Source organism: Lathamus discolor, chromosome 4, assembly GCF_037157495.1.
Source record: "Lathamus discolor isolate bLatDis1 chromosome 4, bLatDis1.hap1, whole genome shotgun sequence".
NCBI classification, from domain to species: Eukaryota; Metazoa; Chordata; class Aves; order Psittaciformes; family Psittacidae; genus Lathamus; species Lathamus discolor.
Window position 1 is genome coordinate 114,634,832 of NC_088887.1, and position 17,201 is coordinate 114,652,032.

The window sequence follows — 17,201 nt, forward strand, 5'->3', positions numbered from 1 at the left end:
AAAAAGTACATGCAGAAAAGGAATTAAAGAATTAAACAGCTGCCTCCAGATATTCTTGGGAGCAAAGTCAGTAAAATTTTAGAGAAAATGAAAATAACATCCTGCTGTCACAGACGGCAGTAACTGACAAATTGCATTTCTGCAGCAGGAAAAGCCAGCAATGCTTTGAATTGTGCAAGCGCATCAGATGGAGAAGTTATGTCTTTTTCACCAGAATTTACCCAAAGAACAAAGTCATGATCTGTCTTCTTGATTTACATAATAAACTTAATTTCTGACATTAAAATAATGGACTTGTTGGAAAAACAGGTTTATTGAACTACAAAGAATAACCTATCAATAAGCTCATTTATGTGTTTTATAAAAATAAATTGGCTTGTCTTTTTAAATAACAGAAGCCACAGGCAGTGAAAATCATGTTACTCAAAAGCAAATATTACCATACTGCTGGTTAGATTTATTTTTTTTAATGTAGATGTTTTGAATTCTTCTATTTAGTAAGTTTTAAAGGAAACATTTTTCTCTTTTTTAAAATGATCATATTGCTTTATCAATGCTTAATGTAAATCTTAATCAGGATTTAACAATTATGTAAATTAAAAAGATGTAAATCTTTTTATGAGAAAAAGAAGATATTAATATTTTGTTATTTCCTGTAGGTTTTGGGGTTTTTTTATTTTTTTTTTTTTATAAATATGTCTGTCATGTTAGGAAACAAGAAGAATTCAAGTGTTCCTGTTAAAAAAGGACATAATTAAATGGGTGGCAGAAAATATATCTGTATATGTAACTGTATACATTCATACATATATGAAACTTATCTTTTTTAATAACAAGTGAAACACAAGTTATCGAGTGGATGTGACACTGGATATGGCTGCAAAAACAACTTTTCCACAAAAAAGGGCCAGCATAAATATCCATCACAAATCACAAAACATCACTAATTGCAAAAAGTGCACTCTGATATATAATACAATAACTAGTTTCTTTTGAGTCCTCTCTTTATGATGTCTTCTGCTATACCTCAGCAGTAAATCATGGGTACATGCAGGGATTTGTTAGCCAATGACTGATTATCTAAGACAAACAACATTGTTTTGAGAGATTTCACTCTTGTATTACTTTGAATTCTTTAGCAACAACAAAGCCTATTTGTAAGTGGCATCAGTAACCTAATATTTTCACTTGTATGGGGACCAGCTACATATTGTGTGGATCAGTATAAAATCTTTCTCAGAGAATTTCTGTCAAGCAATTAAGACATCTGTTTTTAGTTTGAAGACAAAAGCTGCACAGCTCCAATGTATTTAATTCCTACAGACATACTGACTGGCAGTTCTGAATAAACACTATTAATAAATCATTAATCTGTAACTAAAGACTACTCTCTTTCTGGAATATTTGCCAAATGTCTACTTCAGGAAATCTCACTGGAACATCTGTCATTCTCACAGTTACAGTGGAGAGAGAAGAGTGTTTCAGACAGCTAAATTAAAGCATGAGAAAAGCAGAAACACATTGGTTTTGAGACTAACAACTTTTGTGTTATTTACAGTAAGAATTAAAAACACCAGATCTCAAAATGCTAAATAAAGAATGAACAAATTAGTGCTGATTCAGTTAGGTAATGGCAGTGTAACAAGGAAGATCCTTATAAGCTATCAGGAATAAGAGATGACAACAAAAAAAAAAAAAAAAAAGAAAATTATGAAAATGAATGGGAAAGCTGATGCATTTTTACCTCAGCCTCCAGGTCTCAAAAGAGGCCTGAAATGTCATTCATGTAATTATTACCATATCAGGTTGAAGGCAATTTCAACTCAGCTGATTTGATTGTTCATTAATGGCTGTGAAAAGGAGATAAGGAATGTGCATGGTAAAAATAGCTGCCCATTACAATAGCAGCAAATGGGGTCAACTTACTAGATAACCTTAAATTCCTTGATCGTTCAGGTGTTTTTGTTTTGTTTTTTGTTTATTAAAGGTTAATGCTAAATATGAACTTGGAAATAAGCTAATCAAAGCCTTTCTGTTAACCTTCACCTTCCTTATGTGGCTGTTTAAACAGTGACTGACTGGTTTTGACAGTTTACTAAATCTCAGGATGCTGATGATGGAAGGTATCAGTAGCTGCATTTCTTGCCTGTCAGTTATGGTTATGAAGGACATGTGGCATGCTTCCTCTTCACTAGAAAGTAACAGTTGACTTGTAATCTGCCAGCAACTAGAATTTAATTTCAGCAAAATGAAGAAAATAAAAACTAACACACTGGTTACTGCTTCAGCCGTAGCCAAGAGCCTAAAAGGGTCTGGCTGCCAACTATTGACCTGGCAGAAAATTGGTTAGTGTCACTGACAGTAGAGAGCCTGGAGCTACCAGCCTCTGCAGAACAGCCCTTTTCTTCATATATTTCAGGGAATCTCTCTATTTATTGCTTTGCTGTCCTCTCTCGTGTACCTCTTTCCTTTTCTTTACTACATATAACACAAAATACAAGTTTTACCCTACAGAAGTTCTCTCACATTTGTTTTCTAAGCTACTGCTTACATTTAACTTGTGAACGAATTTGCAAAAGTCACTGTTACTGTCTAATGGCTCCTGATATGTGGGCTAAGGTCTCCCACCTTTTGTTTGGACTGGTTTGGCTATGTTCTGTCTCTCCCTCCACTTCATCAGGCCTAAACAAATGCAATTCAAATACTTTCTCAGAATTTCTCTGTAATTATTCATTAACACTTTCTGTTGACCTGCTCACTGAGAATATCCAGATATTGGTCAAACAGAAAAAACAGGCAAGAACAGAAGCAAGTTTAAGACATGTATCGTCCAGCCAGTAAATAAGACCTGTTAACAGAAAAATCTGAACAAAAAAATCCAGTGACACATGAAGGTCAAAATTACTATAAAAACATTTTAAAAGTCCTCTTGGGTAGTAGAGTCAGGCTTTGTATATGTGCTTTGGAAAACCAGACCTGCTGAGCAAGCTGGAGTGCTGATCCTCAGGAAACAGACTTGTTTCAGAAATCCTTTCCTCTTATGCTTTGCTCCTACTAAGGTAAGTAAGAAGAATTAGAGTGGAAGATATGCTACTCCTCAGGCTAATTGATTTGTGAAGTTCCTCCACAGATGTTACAAAGACAAATCATTCCACTATTTCTTAATCAAAGACAGGCTGTAAGAAACCTGTATATATGCCTTGACTAGCTGTGAACTACAAAACCAAGCAGGATATATGATATTGAGCAGCATGACTTTGTGGGGTGCAAGAGATGTACAAAAGGAACACCACTATAAAAAGGAACTGAAAAGAATTCAATATAGTGAGATTTCTTTCAACACACCCACCCCCACATAGAATTTGATGGTGTATTTTGGAAAAAAAAATGAACCCTTTCTGGTTTTGTATATGTGTCTAGTGAAACATCACTGATTGAACATCCGGCTTTAGCTACATATATGTACAGAAGGAAGAATAATTTCTTTCTGTTTAACTGTATACTACCTTTCCAACCCTTATTTCTGGCAGCAATAATAACAGTAAGTGCCACAAGAAAACTGATATATTATCAGTTTCATCCTATATTCCGTAATCTGAATAAAGAAATAATTTATATGAAATAGCAAAGAAGTATTTCTAAAACCTTTCTCTCCCTAAGTTGCTTTACCAATAAACATATAAAACCTCCTTTGACAAGAATACTAAATACCTGTTCTCTAGTAGTGCTATTAGGTCAGGTAGAAACAAGAGAATTGGCACTGCCAGAGTGAGTTAGGACATGTTTAAAACATTGTGCATTTAGCTTCATACATAAGCTATGAATTTGGGAAGAAAAAAAAAAAAAGCAAGGTACTCATCTTGTTTATTCTCCAACTATAATATTTTGGCAGAATAAACTCTCATTTACTGATTTATGGTATCGCAGTAATTAAAATGGGAGAGTCTGGCAATTTTTTTTCAAAAATCCCCACCAACTTTCCTCTTTTTGTTACAAGAATATTACTTTTCATTTTGACACAGGCTTTTAACTTGAATGAATTAGTGTCCACAGAAATGGCTGGGCAGGGAATTAATAATTGGCTATTTAGTCAATTGGTTACTTTGTGCAGTAAAAACTGTTTGCGATAATGAAATCCAGCAAAATAAGGAAACCACAAATTAGGCACGTCAAATCTTAATAAACAACGATGTCTAATTATCAAAGAATCTGTACTTACTTGCCAAGTGCAAAACACTCCATCTTAACAGTAGTTCCCCTTGCAGCTGTAACTGTGTAAGGAAAATGGACTTCAATTTTTGGTTCGTACTCCCCCATCACACCTGGAAAATAAGGAATGTTTAGAATATGAAATATCATCAGTTTTCTACTTGCTGAGATGATCAGAGGAAAACCCTGTGGCATGCTTTTTGAACCTTCCCAGCAGTAAAGCTTGTAACTGATGGAGATAGCCTTGTTTGTTCTGATATGCTCTGCTTGGGTCCAGTACGTATTCTAAAATGCTCTTCAGAGTTACCAGCAGCACAACAGTGAGCTTAAGGAAAAGGATTTGTTTTTTCAAACCCAGGTTAATGTTTACACTTTGAAAGATTAAAGCAGGCAAACTATTTGAAAGGGGTGAGAATTTTCAGAGACCAAAGCTTTGTTTATTGGTGCAGTCACATTTATGACAAATAAATCAACATCAGCTGTAGTCAACTGAGGACCTTCTAAGCTCAGCAAGAAAAATTCAACTGATGTAACAGCATTTGCGTGATTGATGGCTTGGCTTCGCGAACGAAGATTTGAGAAGGGCTTTACCCATGCTTACTACAAGCACGATGACCAAGAGTATGTGGGATATGCAAAACTGGTTGGAAAAAAGGCAGCTTAGGCAATCAGGAAGTGTCTGACAAGGACTGACATCTCCTGGGCAATTGCGAGCGACCCATGCCCTGGTCTGCCTGCATGCAAGGTTGGATCTGCAGTTTCCCATGCACCTTGTCACCTGCCGTTTCGAACCTCACCTGTCCATACAGACAAACAAGAGTAAACCCTTCCAGCCTGCGCAGTGGATTTTTTAGGTGAGGGCATTTGTGTACTCAGATACAAACACAGATATGCAAACACATACAAAATCCAGTTATTCATTTTCAGCTACCTTTTAATTCAGGAGATGATTAATTTTATCAGGACAACACAGTACCATAAGACACAACTAGAAAAACATTTAGGAATGAGAAAAATATATACACTGAAATCAATATAGTTATCTTGAATTTGCTGTGGAGTGACTGACAGCTTTGGCGAATCACGAGAGTTTAGGAAATGAGAAATGACCAGGGAAGGGAGGCGGGTTTTATAAGGAGAGGTGAGAGGTTTGTATTTGATGCATCTTAGAGGAAATGTCACGATTGACTTGGCAGGAGAATATGGCTCTAATAGCACTGTTCAGTTAGACAGAAAATGGGCTACTGGGCTAAGCGATGCTCAGGAACTAAAAGCAACATTAAACAAACTAAAAGTTGTTCATATTTTTAGATAAGGAAAACTGAATAAAATTTGGCTTGTGGACACAGCAGCAACAAGACAAGTCTACCCTGAGTCTATAAAAATCAGTCAAGAGTCTCCAAAGAATTCTAGAGCAAGAAATTAAGACAGCAAAAGAGAGACAACAGATATCTTATTCAAGAAAGAGAAAAGAAAGGAGCATAAGGAAGAACATGGAAGTAGAAGAATATGAGATTTGCAGCTCAGAGAAGACCAACTGGCAGAAAAAGACGAAAACCAATCCACAGCCTATTAGAGCAAAAAATAATATAGAAGGCTGAAAAGGTAAACATATATTTCTAGCTCTTCAAGTATTTCATATGGACTCGGGAGTTTCCAGTGGGGCTGTGCTGTCTTCCTCCTGTTGTCCCACAGGCTCCTGCAGCTTGACTCTGGGAGGAAGTCTGAACTATATGCATTTAACCATGTGTCTAGGGGCTTAAGTTTAGTTAGAAAATCTGAATGTGTCTGCTGTGAATCAAACAATGGAAGTAGAAATCACAAAATGCTTTTAGTTCAAAGAATGCAATTCCATAAATAATGTGGCTTTATAAGTAGCAGGAGATTTCTTTTTTTAAACAAATAATTATGCAAGTATTACATGTACTAGCAACAGTAATGTAATTTTCCAAGAAAACATGACTAAATCAATTTTTTTGACATTGCTTTGTGAACTTGTGGAAAAATACTCCCCATTGTTTGAAAAGACAAATTCTGAACCAATTCTGGCATTAAAGCTTAAACGGCTTTTTTTTTCTTTTTTTTTTTTTTTTGTGTAGGAAAACCAAAATTAACCTTTGTGTCCTGGGTATTAAAATAAAGTCAGGGCATCAACCAAATTGTAGTCAATTGCCATTTCCCTAGAGTAGACTGAAATCTTTCCTAGTCTAATCTGGCATAAAAATTTTATTCCCATAGGCTTGTACTGTGTCAATAAATTACATTATTTAATTACACTCCTTGTGACTTCTTTTACTGGTTCTGGCCTTTTTGTGTGTGTGTGTGTGTGTGTGATTATGAATACCAGTTGAATCATTCATTATTTTATACAGTATCTGTCATATACCCTTTTAGCTGTGCCTTTTATATCCTGAAAAATCTCAGACTATTAATCCTTCCTTAAAGTGAACCTTTAATAAACTTGCAATCATTCCTAGTGCCTATATTGCACCATTTCAAATTCCATTCTATCATTTTGAGATGGGAAGATGAGAACCGCACAGCAATAATGAAGCTGTAGATCTTTCTATCACATATTTGCTTCTTCTCTTGTTGTTTTTGTTCGTTTCATATTGTTTTCATTATAATTAATTTCTTTTTGCCTTTTTTGCACTTGAGCTGATATTCATCCACAATGGCACACTAATTACCAATAATATATAATAAAGGTATTTATACTTTTAGATTTGGGTGTTACATAATTTGTACTGGGTGACATTATTTATCACCTATCCACTCTATTTTCATGATATCCTTTTGCAGCTCTTCACAGTTAAACTAGCCTTAATAATTTTATATCAACAAACTTTTCTACTTCTGTGTTCATTTCCTTTCCAGATCATTTCTGTGTTGAATGCTGAAGTACCAGAAAAGGAACTAGATGGTTAGTTGGTCCTTTCCAACCCAAATTATTCTATGATTCTATTTTGTGGCTTCACTGGCTATCTCCCTGTTCTCCAAAATGACCAGATGGTCCTAAAACAGATGAACTTTTTTTCTTCCATGTGTTGTTAATTCAAAATGGGTCTGCCCTTCAACCCTTCTGAGAATTTCATTTCATTGACAGCCTTTGATGAGTGACCCTCTCAAGAGCTATTTGAAACAAAAGTACACAACATTAACTTGACCATTCCTGTTCATATTCTCCAATACTTTTCAGGAAAGTTGCATATTGAGTGAAGCATGACTTCCCTCTTTAAAAGCTGTGTACATGGTATATGAGTGTCTGGTAAGACAGATTACTGCATGGATATGTGATAAATACAATCCCCCTAATTGTACTTTTCTGTGCTTTTTCTAACAAAACACTTGACACAGAAATCAGTTACCAGTCTGTAGTTTCTTAGATGTTCCTAGGAGTCTCTAAAAAACCCACACACCTTTCACAGAATCACAGAATCCCAAGGGTTGGAAGGGACCTAAAAAGATCATCTAGTCCAACCCCCCTGCAAGAGCAGGGTAACCTACAGTACATCACACAGGAACTTGTCCAGGCGGGCCTTGAATATCTCCAGTGTAGGAGACTCCACAACCCCCCTGGGCAACCTGTTCCAGTGCTCTGTCACTCTTACAGTAAAGAAGTTCTTCCTGATATTAACGTGGAACTTCCTATGCTCCAGTTTACACCCATTGCCCCTTGTCCTATCACTGGATATCACTGAAAAAAGCCTAGCTCCATCATCCTGACACCTACCCTTTACATATTTGTAAACATTGATGAGGTCACCCCTCAGTCTCCTCTTCTCCAAGCTAAAGAGACCCAGCTCCCTCAGCCTCTCCTCATAAGGGAGATGTTCCACTCCCTTAATCATCTTTGTGGCTCTGCGCTGGACTCCTTCAAGCAATTCCCTGTCCTTCTTGAACAGAGGGGCCCAGAACTGGACGCAATATTCCAGATGCGGCCTCACCAAGGCTGAGTAGAGGGGGAGGAGAACCTCTCTTGACCTACTAACCACTCCCTTTCTAATGCACCCTAAGATGCCATTTGCCTTCTTGGCCACAAGAGCACATTGCTGGCTCATGGTCATCCTCCTATCCACCAGGACCCCCAGGTCCCTTTCCCCTTCACTACTTTCCAGCAGGTCAACCCCCAACCTGTACTGGTACATGGGGTTGTTCTTCCCCAGATGCAAGACTCTACACTTGCCCTTGTTAAATTTCATCAAGTTTCTCCCCGCCCAACTCTCCAGCCTGTCCAGGTCTCGCTGAATGGCAGCACAGTCCTCTGGTGTGTCAGCCACTCCTCCCAGTTTTGTGTCATCAGCAAACTTGCTGAGGGTGCACTCAGTTCCCTCATCCAGGTCATTGATGAAAATATTAAACAGCACCGGTCCCAGCACCGACCCCTGAGGAACTCCACTAGTCACAGACCTCCTGCTAGATTCTGCGCCATTGACCTTTTCTACATACACTCCTATGACTGAGGCCAAGTGAAGGAAAATGGTCCATTTTGCTTCTTTTTGTATGAGTTTGCCCTTGGGGATTTGTTAATATTTGTAATGTCAATATTTCGGCTAAAATCTCGTCTATTAAATCTTCAGTTAGGAGAACTTCAATCTTGATAGAGGAACCTCCCTAAGTTCCCTTGTAGTGAACACTACTGAAAACAGTTCATTTACATTTTGCTATGAAGTCTTATACTCCTGAGGTGCTTCTTTTAAATCTCTGGCATCTGCTGACTGGGCATACTTGCTGACACATTTTGTGAGTCAATGGATTTAAACAAAGGGGGGTTTATTTTCCTTTGTGTAAGGGTTTGTTCCTGAAAATCGCTGTGCTGATTTGTAGTATACTACTAAACATTTGCCTTTTTTAGCCCTGAAAAAGAAAGCTTTTTGGAAATAGAAATAAGGTATTCTTGCGTTTAAATTACTACAGTATTTTTGAACACATCTGAGAAACAATCTTATGTTTTTAACTTACATTAACTCTCTTTAGTAGGTGCAATCTGTACAAGTATTGAATGATATTCAAGAGCCATGCCATAATTTCATATTCCTAATGAAATTCTTATCTGCTAAAGCTTTGTACCACGTCCTGTTCTTCTGGGTTATTGTTACATTAGCAAGTGACGCGCCTGCAGCACTGGCCAAAAAATGAAGAAAAATTACTGAGCAATTGCTTGGTGTCCCTATGAAAATTAGGAAACAAAAGTCTATTATTGCAAAGAGATATTTTTCATCCTTATTATTTATGATATTTGAGACCAAGGAGGCCATTAAAGCTTCATAGACATCGAGAGAATTACCAAGGCCTTACCTTCCCACATTATAGTATAATTGCTTTGCTATGGCTGTTGTACCTCCAGGATATTTATCTTTTCCAGTTTCTGTTATGGTCACTAAAAGTCAGTAATGGTAAAACAATCACCATCTGCATTTTCATCAAGACTTCTGTTCATTTGTATTGGGTGCTAAAAGGAACCTGAACTTTTAAGAAATACCAAGGCATTGAGTTATGTGCAATAGAATCAATCTCTCTCAGACTTAATATACATGACTCTCTTTCAGAGGTTTGTCTAAGGCCATAAAAAATTCTCTCAGTCATTTTTTATTTTCAGTTATCAAACATGAAATACAATAAATAAAATTGATCAGCAAAGAATAGAAACATAATATACGATTTTTAAGTGGCTAACAAATCATAGAGCTCATGTGGTCTGACTGCAGAACGGGGAGCCTCCCTCAATGCTCCTGTGCTGTGCCTTCCCATGAAGATATTTCATTTCGGACAACCTCTTCCCTTCCTAGAGAAGACTCCCATGATTCAATCTTCCTTAGGCTTCTTTAGTTAGTTTATTGCACTCCTTATTTTACAAGCTGTGCTTTTCAGCTGAGTACAGACGTGTGTAGTGCTGAATTTGAGACTGGTACGAAACACTGCTTCAAAATCTAACTTACCAGATCTTGAATTTTCTTCTGGGATGAAATAAAGGGCTAAAAGCGAAATTTTCGTGTTTAAGTAAATCTTGGCCCTGTGTTTTATTCTGAATCAATTCCACCTTACATTTCTCAGTCTTTGTCTCTGCCCTTTCAGTTCCTGTGAGGAGAGCTCGCCTCATGCCTGTCTAGCCAGAGTCTTCCCCTAATAGGTGAAGTTCAGCTGAGATAAAATACCTTTCTGCTGTATCTCTAATTACTGAAAAAGGCACTGATTCAAATCACTGAAAATATCCCAGGACCAAGCACAGCTTGACCTTACTAGAATTAATGGTTTGTTAGTCACATGGGCAGAGATGGTTCTCAATATTTATAGAACACTTGATTTCCCTATTTGGTCCTTCAGATATTTTTTTACGATCATGCAAATATTATAGAGCAATTCTCCACAAATCACATATTCTCCAACCCAGATAAGAAAAAATATTAATAAACTCAGATTTATTTTTAATAAGTTGTTTCATTTAAGTTGTTCCTCTGACTTGGCTGCAAATCTGTGGCTTGAATTCAAACCTCTACTATGCAAAGTGTCCTATGACCCTTTCGCTACACTGTTGTCTGCATTTTAGTTTTCTATCAAAAAATATTGACAGGGAATGTTTCTAAGATTTTATGGGATCTTTGAGCAGTACAAACTGACCCAGATCAATTAGTGCTGTTTGTTAGGATTTTACCAGTCAAGAATCTGAGAAGAAAGCATTCCAGTTCTTTTATCATTATTTGTTTTAATTTTAAGATAAAGGAGACCAAAAATGTTCCTATGAGCTCTTTATCAGTCCCAAGACTTCTAGTAAGGAACACACTAGAAGAAGACATAAAAAGGACATGGAACTGCTGGAACAAGTCCAGAGGAGGGCCACGAGGATGATCAGGGGACTGGAGCACCTCCCGTATGAAGACAGGCTGAGGAAGTTGGGGCTGTTCAGCCTGGAGAAGAGAAGGCTGCGTGGGGACCTAATAGCAGCCTTCCAGTACCTGAAGGGGGCCTATAGGGATGCCGGGGAGGGACTCTTTGTCAGGGACTGTAGTGACAGGACAAGGGGTAACGGGTTCAAACTTAAACAGGGGAAGTTTAAATTGGATATAAGGAGGAAATTCTTTCCTGTTAGGGTGGTGAGACACTGGAATGGGCTGCCCAGGGAGGTTGTGAGTGCTCCATCCCTGGTGATGTTCAAGGCCAGGTTGGATGAAGCCTTGGGTGACATGGTTTAGTGTGAGGTGTCCCTGTCCATGGCAGGGGGGTTGGAACTAGATGATCTTGAGGTCCTTTCCAACCCTAACTATTCTATGATTCTATGATTCTATGAAAATAGAATTATAGATTCATAGAATGGTTAGACTCAGAAAGGACCTTAAGCTCATCAAGTTCCAACCCCCCTGACATGGGCAGGGACACCTCCCGTTAGACCAGGATGCTCAAAGCTCTGTCCAGCCTGGCCCTGAACACTGCCAGGGATGGAACATCCACAGTTTTCTTGGCCAACCTGTGCCAGTGCCTCACCACCCCCACAGAGAATAACTTCCTTTTACCTAACCTAAATCTTCCCTGTTTGAAGCCATTACCTTTTATCCTATCACTACAGTCCCACTCTAGCATCCTTATAGGTCCCATTTAGGTACTGGAAGGCTACTATGAAGTCTCCACACAGCTTCTCTTCTCCAGGCTGAACAGCCCCAATTTTCTCAGCCTGTCTTCACATGAGAGGTGCTCAAGCTCCCTTATCATCCTCATGGCCTCCTCTGGACTTGCTCCAAGTTTCATATTTTCTTATGTTGGGGACACCACAACTGTACGCCAACTGGGGTCTCACTAGAGATGATACTTTTCACTATATCAAAACGGTGTGACAAACACAGATTGTGAGGTGCTCACATACCCCTAGAATAGATGTAATAAAATTTCAAACATTTAGAGATAATGCTACAGCTAAAACTACACTATTTCCTTTTGGCCATTTAATGGTAATGGAGAATGGAATAAAGTAACAAGATCACTTTCTGACTGTCAGTCCTTTCAGCTAAGAACAAGCAAAAAAGCTACAGACAGGATATCAGTCATTATCACATTGGAAAGGACTGCTCTACTTCTTCATTTAGCCTGCCACATGACTTTTACAGCTCAGATGAAGAGTGTAGAAAAATTGTGAATCAAGAAGACAAGTAAAAAATAGTGAGTCAAGAAGACTTCTTGCTTTCATGGGGAAAAAAAAATCGGACAGCTGAGAAATCATGACACATCATCTTACTCCAGTTTACTCCAACTGTGTAGAGGCTAATGCTTCTGTTCCATTAGTCTTCCATATACAATAACGACCCCCTGAATCTCCCAGAACATAAGCTTCCATGACGGCTCCTTAAACGCTTTCAGCTAAAATAATTTGGGTTTGTTCCAAACTGATTTAAGTAATAGGACTTTAACTTACTTCAGAAACTAATTTTGAATGGAACAGGTTACAGGGAATACTTGAATAGGTTACCCTGCTCTTGCAGGGGGGTTGGACTAGATGATCTTTTTAGGTCCCTTCCAACCCTTGGGATTCTGTGATTCTGTGATTCTGTGAATAAGTGACTGATAAGCTTTTTAGACACTAGCTAGAAAAGAATACAGGATTCCTGGTCAAACATCATTAGAGAGCTAGGGAGGAAATGAAAGCTAAAGTTTTCCTATACTTAAGAGAAAAATTAGGCACAATTTTATACTTACCATTATTTTATTAGCAAATGATAAAACCCCCGTAGTTCAGTGATAAAGAATGTTTGCCTGAGAGCTTTGGGTGAAGTCCCTGATCTAAATCAGACGGTGGAGGAATGTTAATCTGGTTCTCTTAAAGCCTGGATACTGCTCTAATCACAAAATTATTGGGGATTCATATTGGTTTGTGTGTTCCTCTCAGTTTCTAGGAAACCTCTCAAGGTGTGATGAACTTGTCCTGCTGCATAACAAATTCATATTAGAAATTGAGTTTCCTACCACATTGTAATTCTGAACTGTTGTGTGAATATTTATAGCCGAACCTAAGAAAATTTTGACAAAGAAACTATGGCAGGCATGTTAATGAATAAATTCTTCTCCTGTCGAGAACTTGTGATGAAAACTAGGTTTCTATATGGTATGGGTCTTTTTGTGACAAATGAATATTTAACATTTTCCCTGAAGATCTGCACCATTAAATGTCTCAAAATATTTTTTTTTAAGACCCCTAAGTACACACATTCACAATGACAGTAAATTCACAACACAAACCAAATTAATTCAAATATAATGAAAATACCCACCATTATATCCTGACTGCAGCAGAAATTTTCAATGCATTGGGAGGAATTTATTGACTCACTTGCCATTAACCTCATTCTAAGTGGAAGGACCAGCATCTGCTCCAAGTCTCTAAAATTTACTATGGGAATGGCTGTTTTATGATAACAGCCAACAGAATTCCTTTCGCTTAGAGATCTCTTAGCCAAGTTTTGAGCTATAAATTTACCCTTTGAAAAGCATAAAGATGATCATGTGAAACTGCATTCTGCAATACACTGAACTGTAAAGTGCCAACAATGTTTTCATGTTACTCAGACAGCAAATCACATATACTAGATGGAAATTCAAGAATCTGTACTAATATTAAAGAAATATTAGTTACTCATAATACATCACAAGAAAGGAGCAAACCTTCTTTAGTTTATATATTTTGTTTATGTATTTCTAATTATGAAGTCATAAATGTAGAAGGCCACATTTAACCAAAACAAAATGATTAACTAAAACTTAAACAAAACTTTCCTCTTTCCACTTTAAAATTCATCTATATATTTGCCGTGTTTTAACATGAACCAGCAATTAAATACCACCCAGACACTCACTGTATCAGCTACTAGGAGGAAAATTAACTCTATCTGAGCAAAAACCAGAATAAGATTACACTGCATTTCACTAGTCCAGCAGTTACTCTCTGAACTCTATTTAGAAAGCCCTTTATAGAATCAGTATTCTGATCTTGAAATATTTTAAACTTAGTTATTTATGACTAATAAATGTTATGTATGTTTCCAATATATACACAAGAGCTTTCTACCTGTCTAAAAGAGTAAATACAACTAAAAGCACTTCATTTTCAGCTGTAAGTGGTTATGTTATGACTGAAGGGAACTGGGGCAAATCTTAAGGACACAAAAGTAATGAGGTAATCTCAGAATAAGCAATGAAGGGTGCAGCGATGTTCTCTCTAGTTCTTTAAATGAGAGGCCAGAATAGTCTACAGTTTGGGCCGCAGAGATCTCTGTTTTCCTGTGTTTGAAAACATCAAGCAGTCAGTAACTATGACCAAAGTTGCTGGCTCTCTCTATGTAAAGGAGTCTTTATTGAGTCATAACCTAGACTTCAATCCCTAAAATTTCTCACATATGTGTAATTTAGAAACTAAGCTCTTCTATAAACCCAACACATGGTATGAAATCAAACTTCACCCTTTGGATATTTGGAGATGAGTGAGGGCATCTGAACGACTTGTGCATACAACATTCCAGTATGAAGATTTATGCAGATATAGTTGTATGGAAAGTTGATAACTTGAACATTTTCAGACTATGTATATACATAATTTCTCTGAGCACCCATACACATAAACAAAAATCAGGACTCCCCCATATTAGACCGCACGTGTTGCTTGACAGGCCCAAGAATATGATCTAACACTGTTTTGTGTTTTTTTTGTTTTTTTTTTTTTTACTGGGGAGGAGACTGTGTTGAACTTGGCACAAGAAACCTGTAGCAGATTTTTCTGGGGCATTATTGGCCAATGTTCGGGTTCACAAAAGATATTTATTTAATCTAAATTATTAAGAGGAGCACCTGATTTTCATGGGATTTTTAATTATCTTCCTGATGGCATGTTCACATTTTTCAAAGAACTTTATTTATTCTACAGTAAATTACATAATTGTTTGTACTTCAAATATGACCTTAAGCTCCGTTTTTCTTGTAACATACACCATTCTTCTACAGGATGAAAACAAAATATCCCCTTTTCAGTTAGGTAATAAAAGTGTCAAAATTATTGCAGTGTCCCAGAAAAAAACAACACTAATTTCTCTTCCATTAACAACAGCTATTGAAATACCCCTTTTTTTAGACACAACAGCAACAAATCATCCTTGTTATAAGCTTACCTCTGTCCTAACCTCAAGCAAAAAGTCTACTGTTCACAGTTAAATTATAATACTATGTTGATAAAATCACCAAACTGACAACTTATTCTTATTTGAACATTATGCCTTACCACAGGGTTGCAAAGCAAGCAGTCACATGTGAATTTTTAAGATCCTCAGACAATAAGATACAAAACATTAGTTATGACCATTCTTAGTAATTTCAAATCATTTGAAAATATAAAGGTTATTTTCATTATCAATGCTCCATCCCTGGCAGTGTTGAAGAGTAGGTTCGACAGAGCTTAGGTGACATGGTCTAGGGTGAGGTGTCTCTGCCAATGTCAGGGGGGTTGGAACCAGATGATCTTAAGGTCCTTTCCAACCCTAACTATTCTGTGATTCTGTTCTATGATTTGTTGAAACTTTAATTTGGTCACCATTAGTTATAACATTAACACCACAGTCTGTCTGAAATCTAAATATCTACCGTTTGATGCAACATCATTCCTAATCCTGAACTGAATTTAGAGGAACAATCTTTTCTTGAGCTCATTTATTTTAGCTTTAAAGCAAAACCAACAATCTTCCCCCCTCCAACTTTAGGTATTTGTTTTCTTTTTTAATTAAGATTATACTGTTGCTTTTTTTTTTTAATCCTTTCATCCTATTATTTTTCACAACTGTGTAGTGAGGTCTAAGCACAAGAGCCAGAATGAAACAGACAAAAAAGTGTTTCTTCAGAATATCTGTAACCCTTGAAGGAAGTATTTTTATTAGAAAAGCAAAGACTGTGGGAAGTCTTTTATTTTCAGTTTCACTATGACCCATCATTAAAACACCTTACTACAATTTTAGTGGAGAAACAACATATTTACTACAAGAGTAATAGTTGTGCAAGGACATTGGCAATTTATCAGCCTTCCCCCTAAAGCAGACCTTGTGTACTTTGGTGCCTCTGTCAGTGCTATCCATCTTTGTATACAGCTAGAGATCAAACTTGATTTTGCCCAGACAGTGTGTCTCTGCTTGAAAACAAATCAAAATAGGATCATTTCAGGTTTATGTTCTGTCCTGCAGCATTAGGAGAAGATTCCACAGTTTCTAGCCAATCTTGCATGTTTTTTACGGATTTGAACAATTATTTTATAAGATGTGACTAGACACTTAAAAGTGTAAGTTAATTGTAATATAACCCACACAAAAGAGGCAGCATAGAAGGTCAGAAACTCCGGAAAACCTGGCAGGATTAAGTCAGAGCTGTGTAAGTATTTTCAGCTCTCATTATAATATGGGTATGGTTTGTGTCTTCTAGAATTCAGCTCCATATGAATAAACATATTAGAAGACAAAGCTAGCAATGCAAGTACTAAAGAAAAGATATATGCATTTCTGGAAGGGGAAAACTGGCAGACCGTAAACGTTAGGGTTAATCTTTAATTCTTTTTAATGTTAGTTATCAGTTAATTAACAACTGTCAGCACTCTTTGGGGGCGAAAATAGACTATGTCTGTGAAACTGTTGATTTTGATCTATCTTTATTTGCATGTATTATTTAATAACTAACCATCCTATGCTGGTCCTTTTTATTGATTAATTTCCACAACTGGGGAAATTTCTATGATTTTTCCCAAACTTTTTTAATGCTGGGAAAGAGATCTTTAGATAACCCAGTGATGTCCAAACAACATATCCCTGAGTTCAACCTGAATAAACACATGCAGAGCACATTCCATCATGGGAAAGCAGAAATTAGCATCCTTAATTCTTTAAGAACTATACATTTTATCATTATGTGAGACTATTAGTCACATAGAATTAATCAATAGTATTAGGACAGACAAGATTCAGGTTGCACAACTGTGATGACAT

At 37.0% G+C, this 17,201-nt stretch overlaps 1 protein-coding gene across 1 annotated transcript in view; it reads right to left on the reverse strand.

Moving 5' to 3' along the window:
- The window catches only part of CNTN5 (contactin 5), a 234,548-nt gene that overhangs the window by 134,402 nt on the left and 82,945 nt on the right, over positions 1–17,201 (reverse strand). Inside the window, exon 6 of the mRNA XM_065678713.1 lies at positions 4,220–4,322. Coding sequence (XP_065534785.1) covers positions 4,220–4,322 — 103 coding nt within the window. The remainder of the gene's footprint in view (positions 1–4,219; positions 4,323–17,201) is intronic.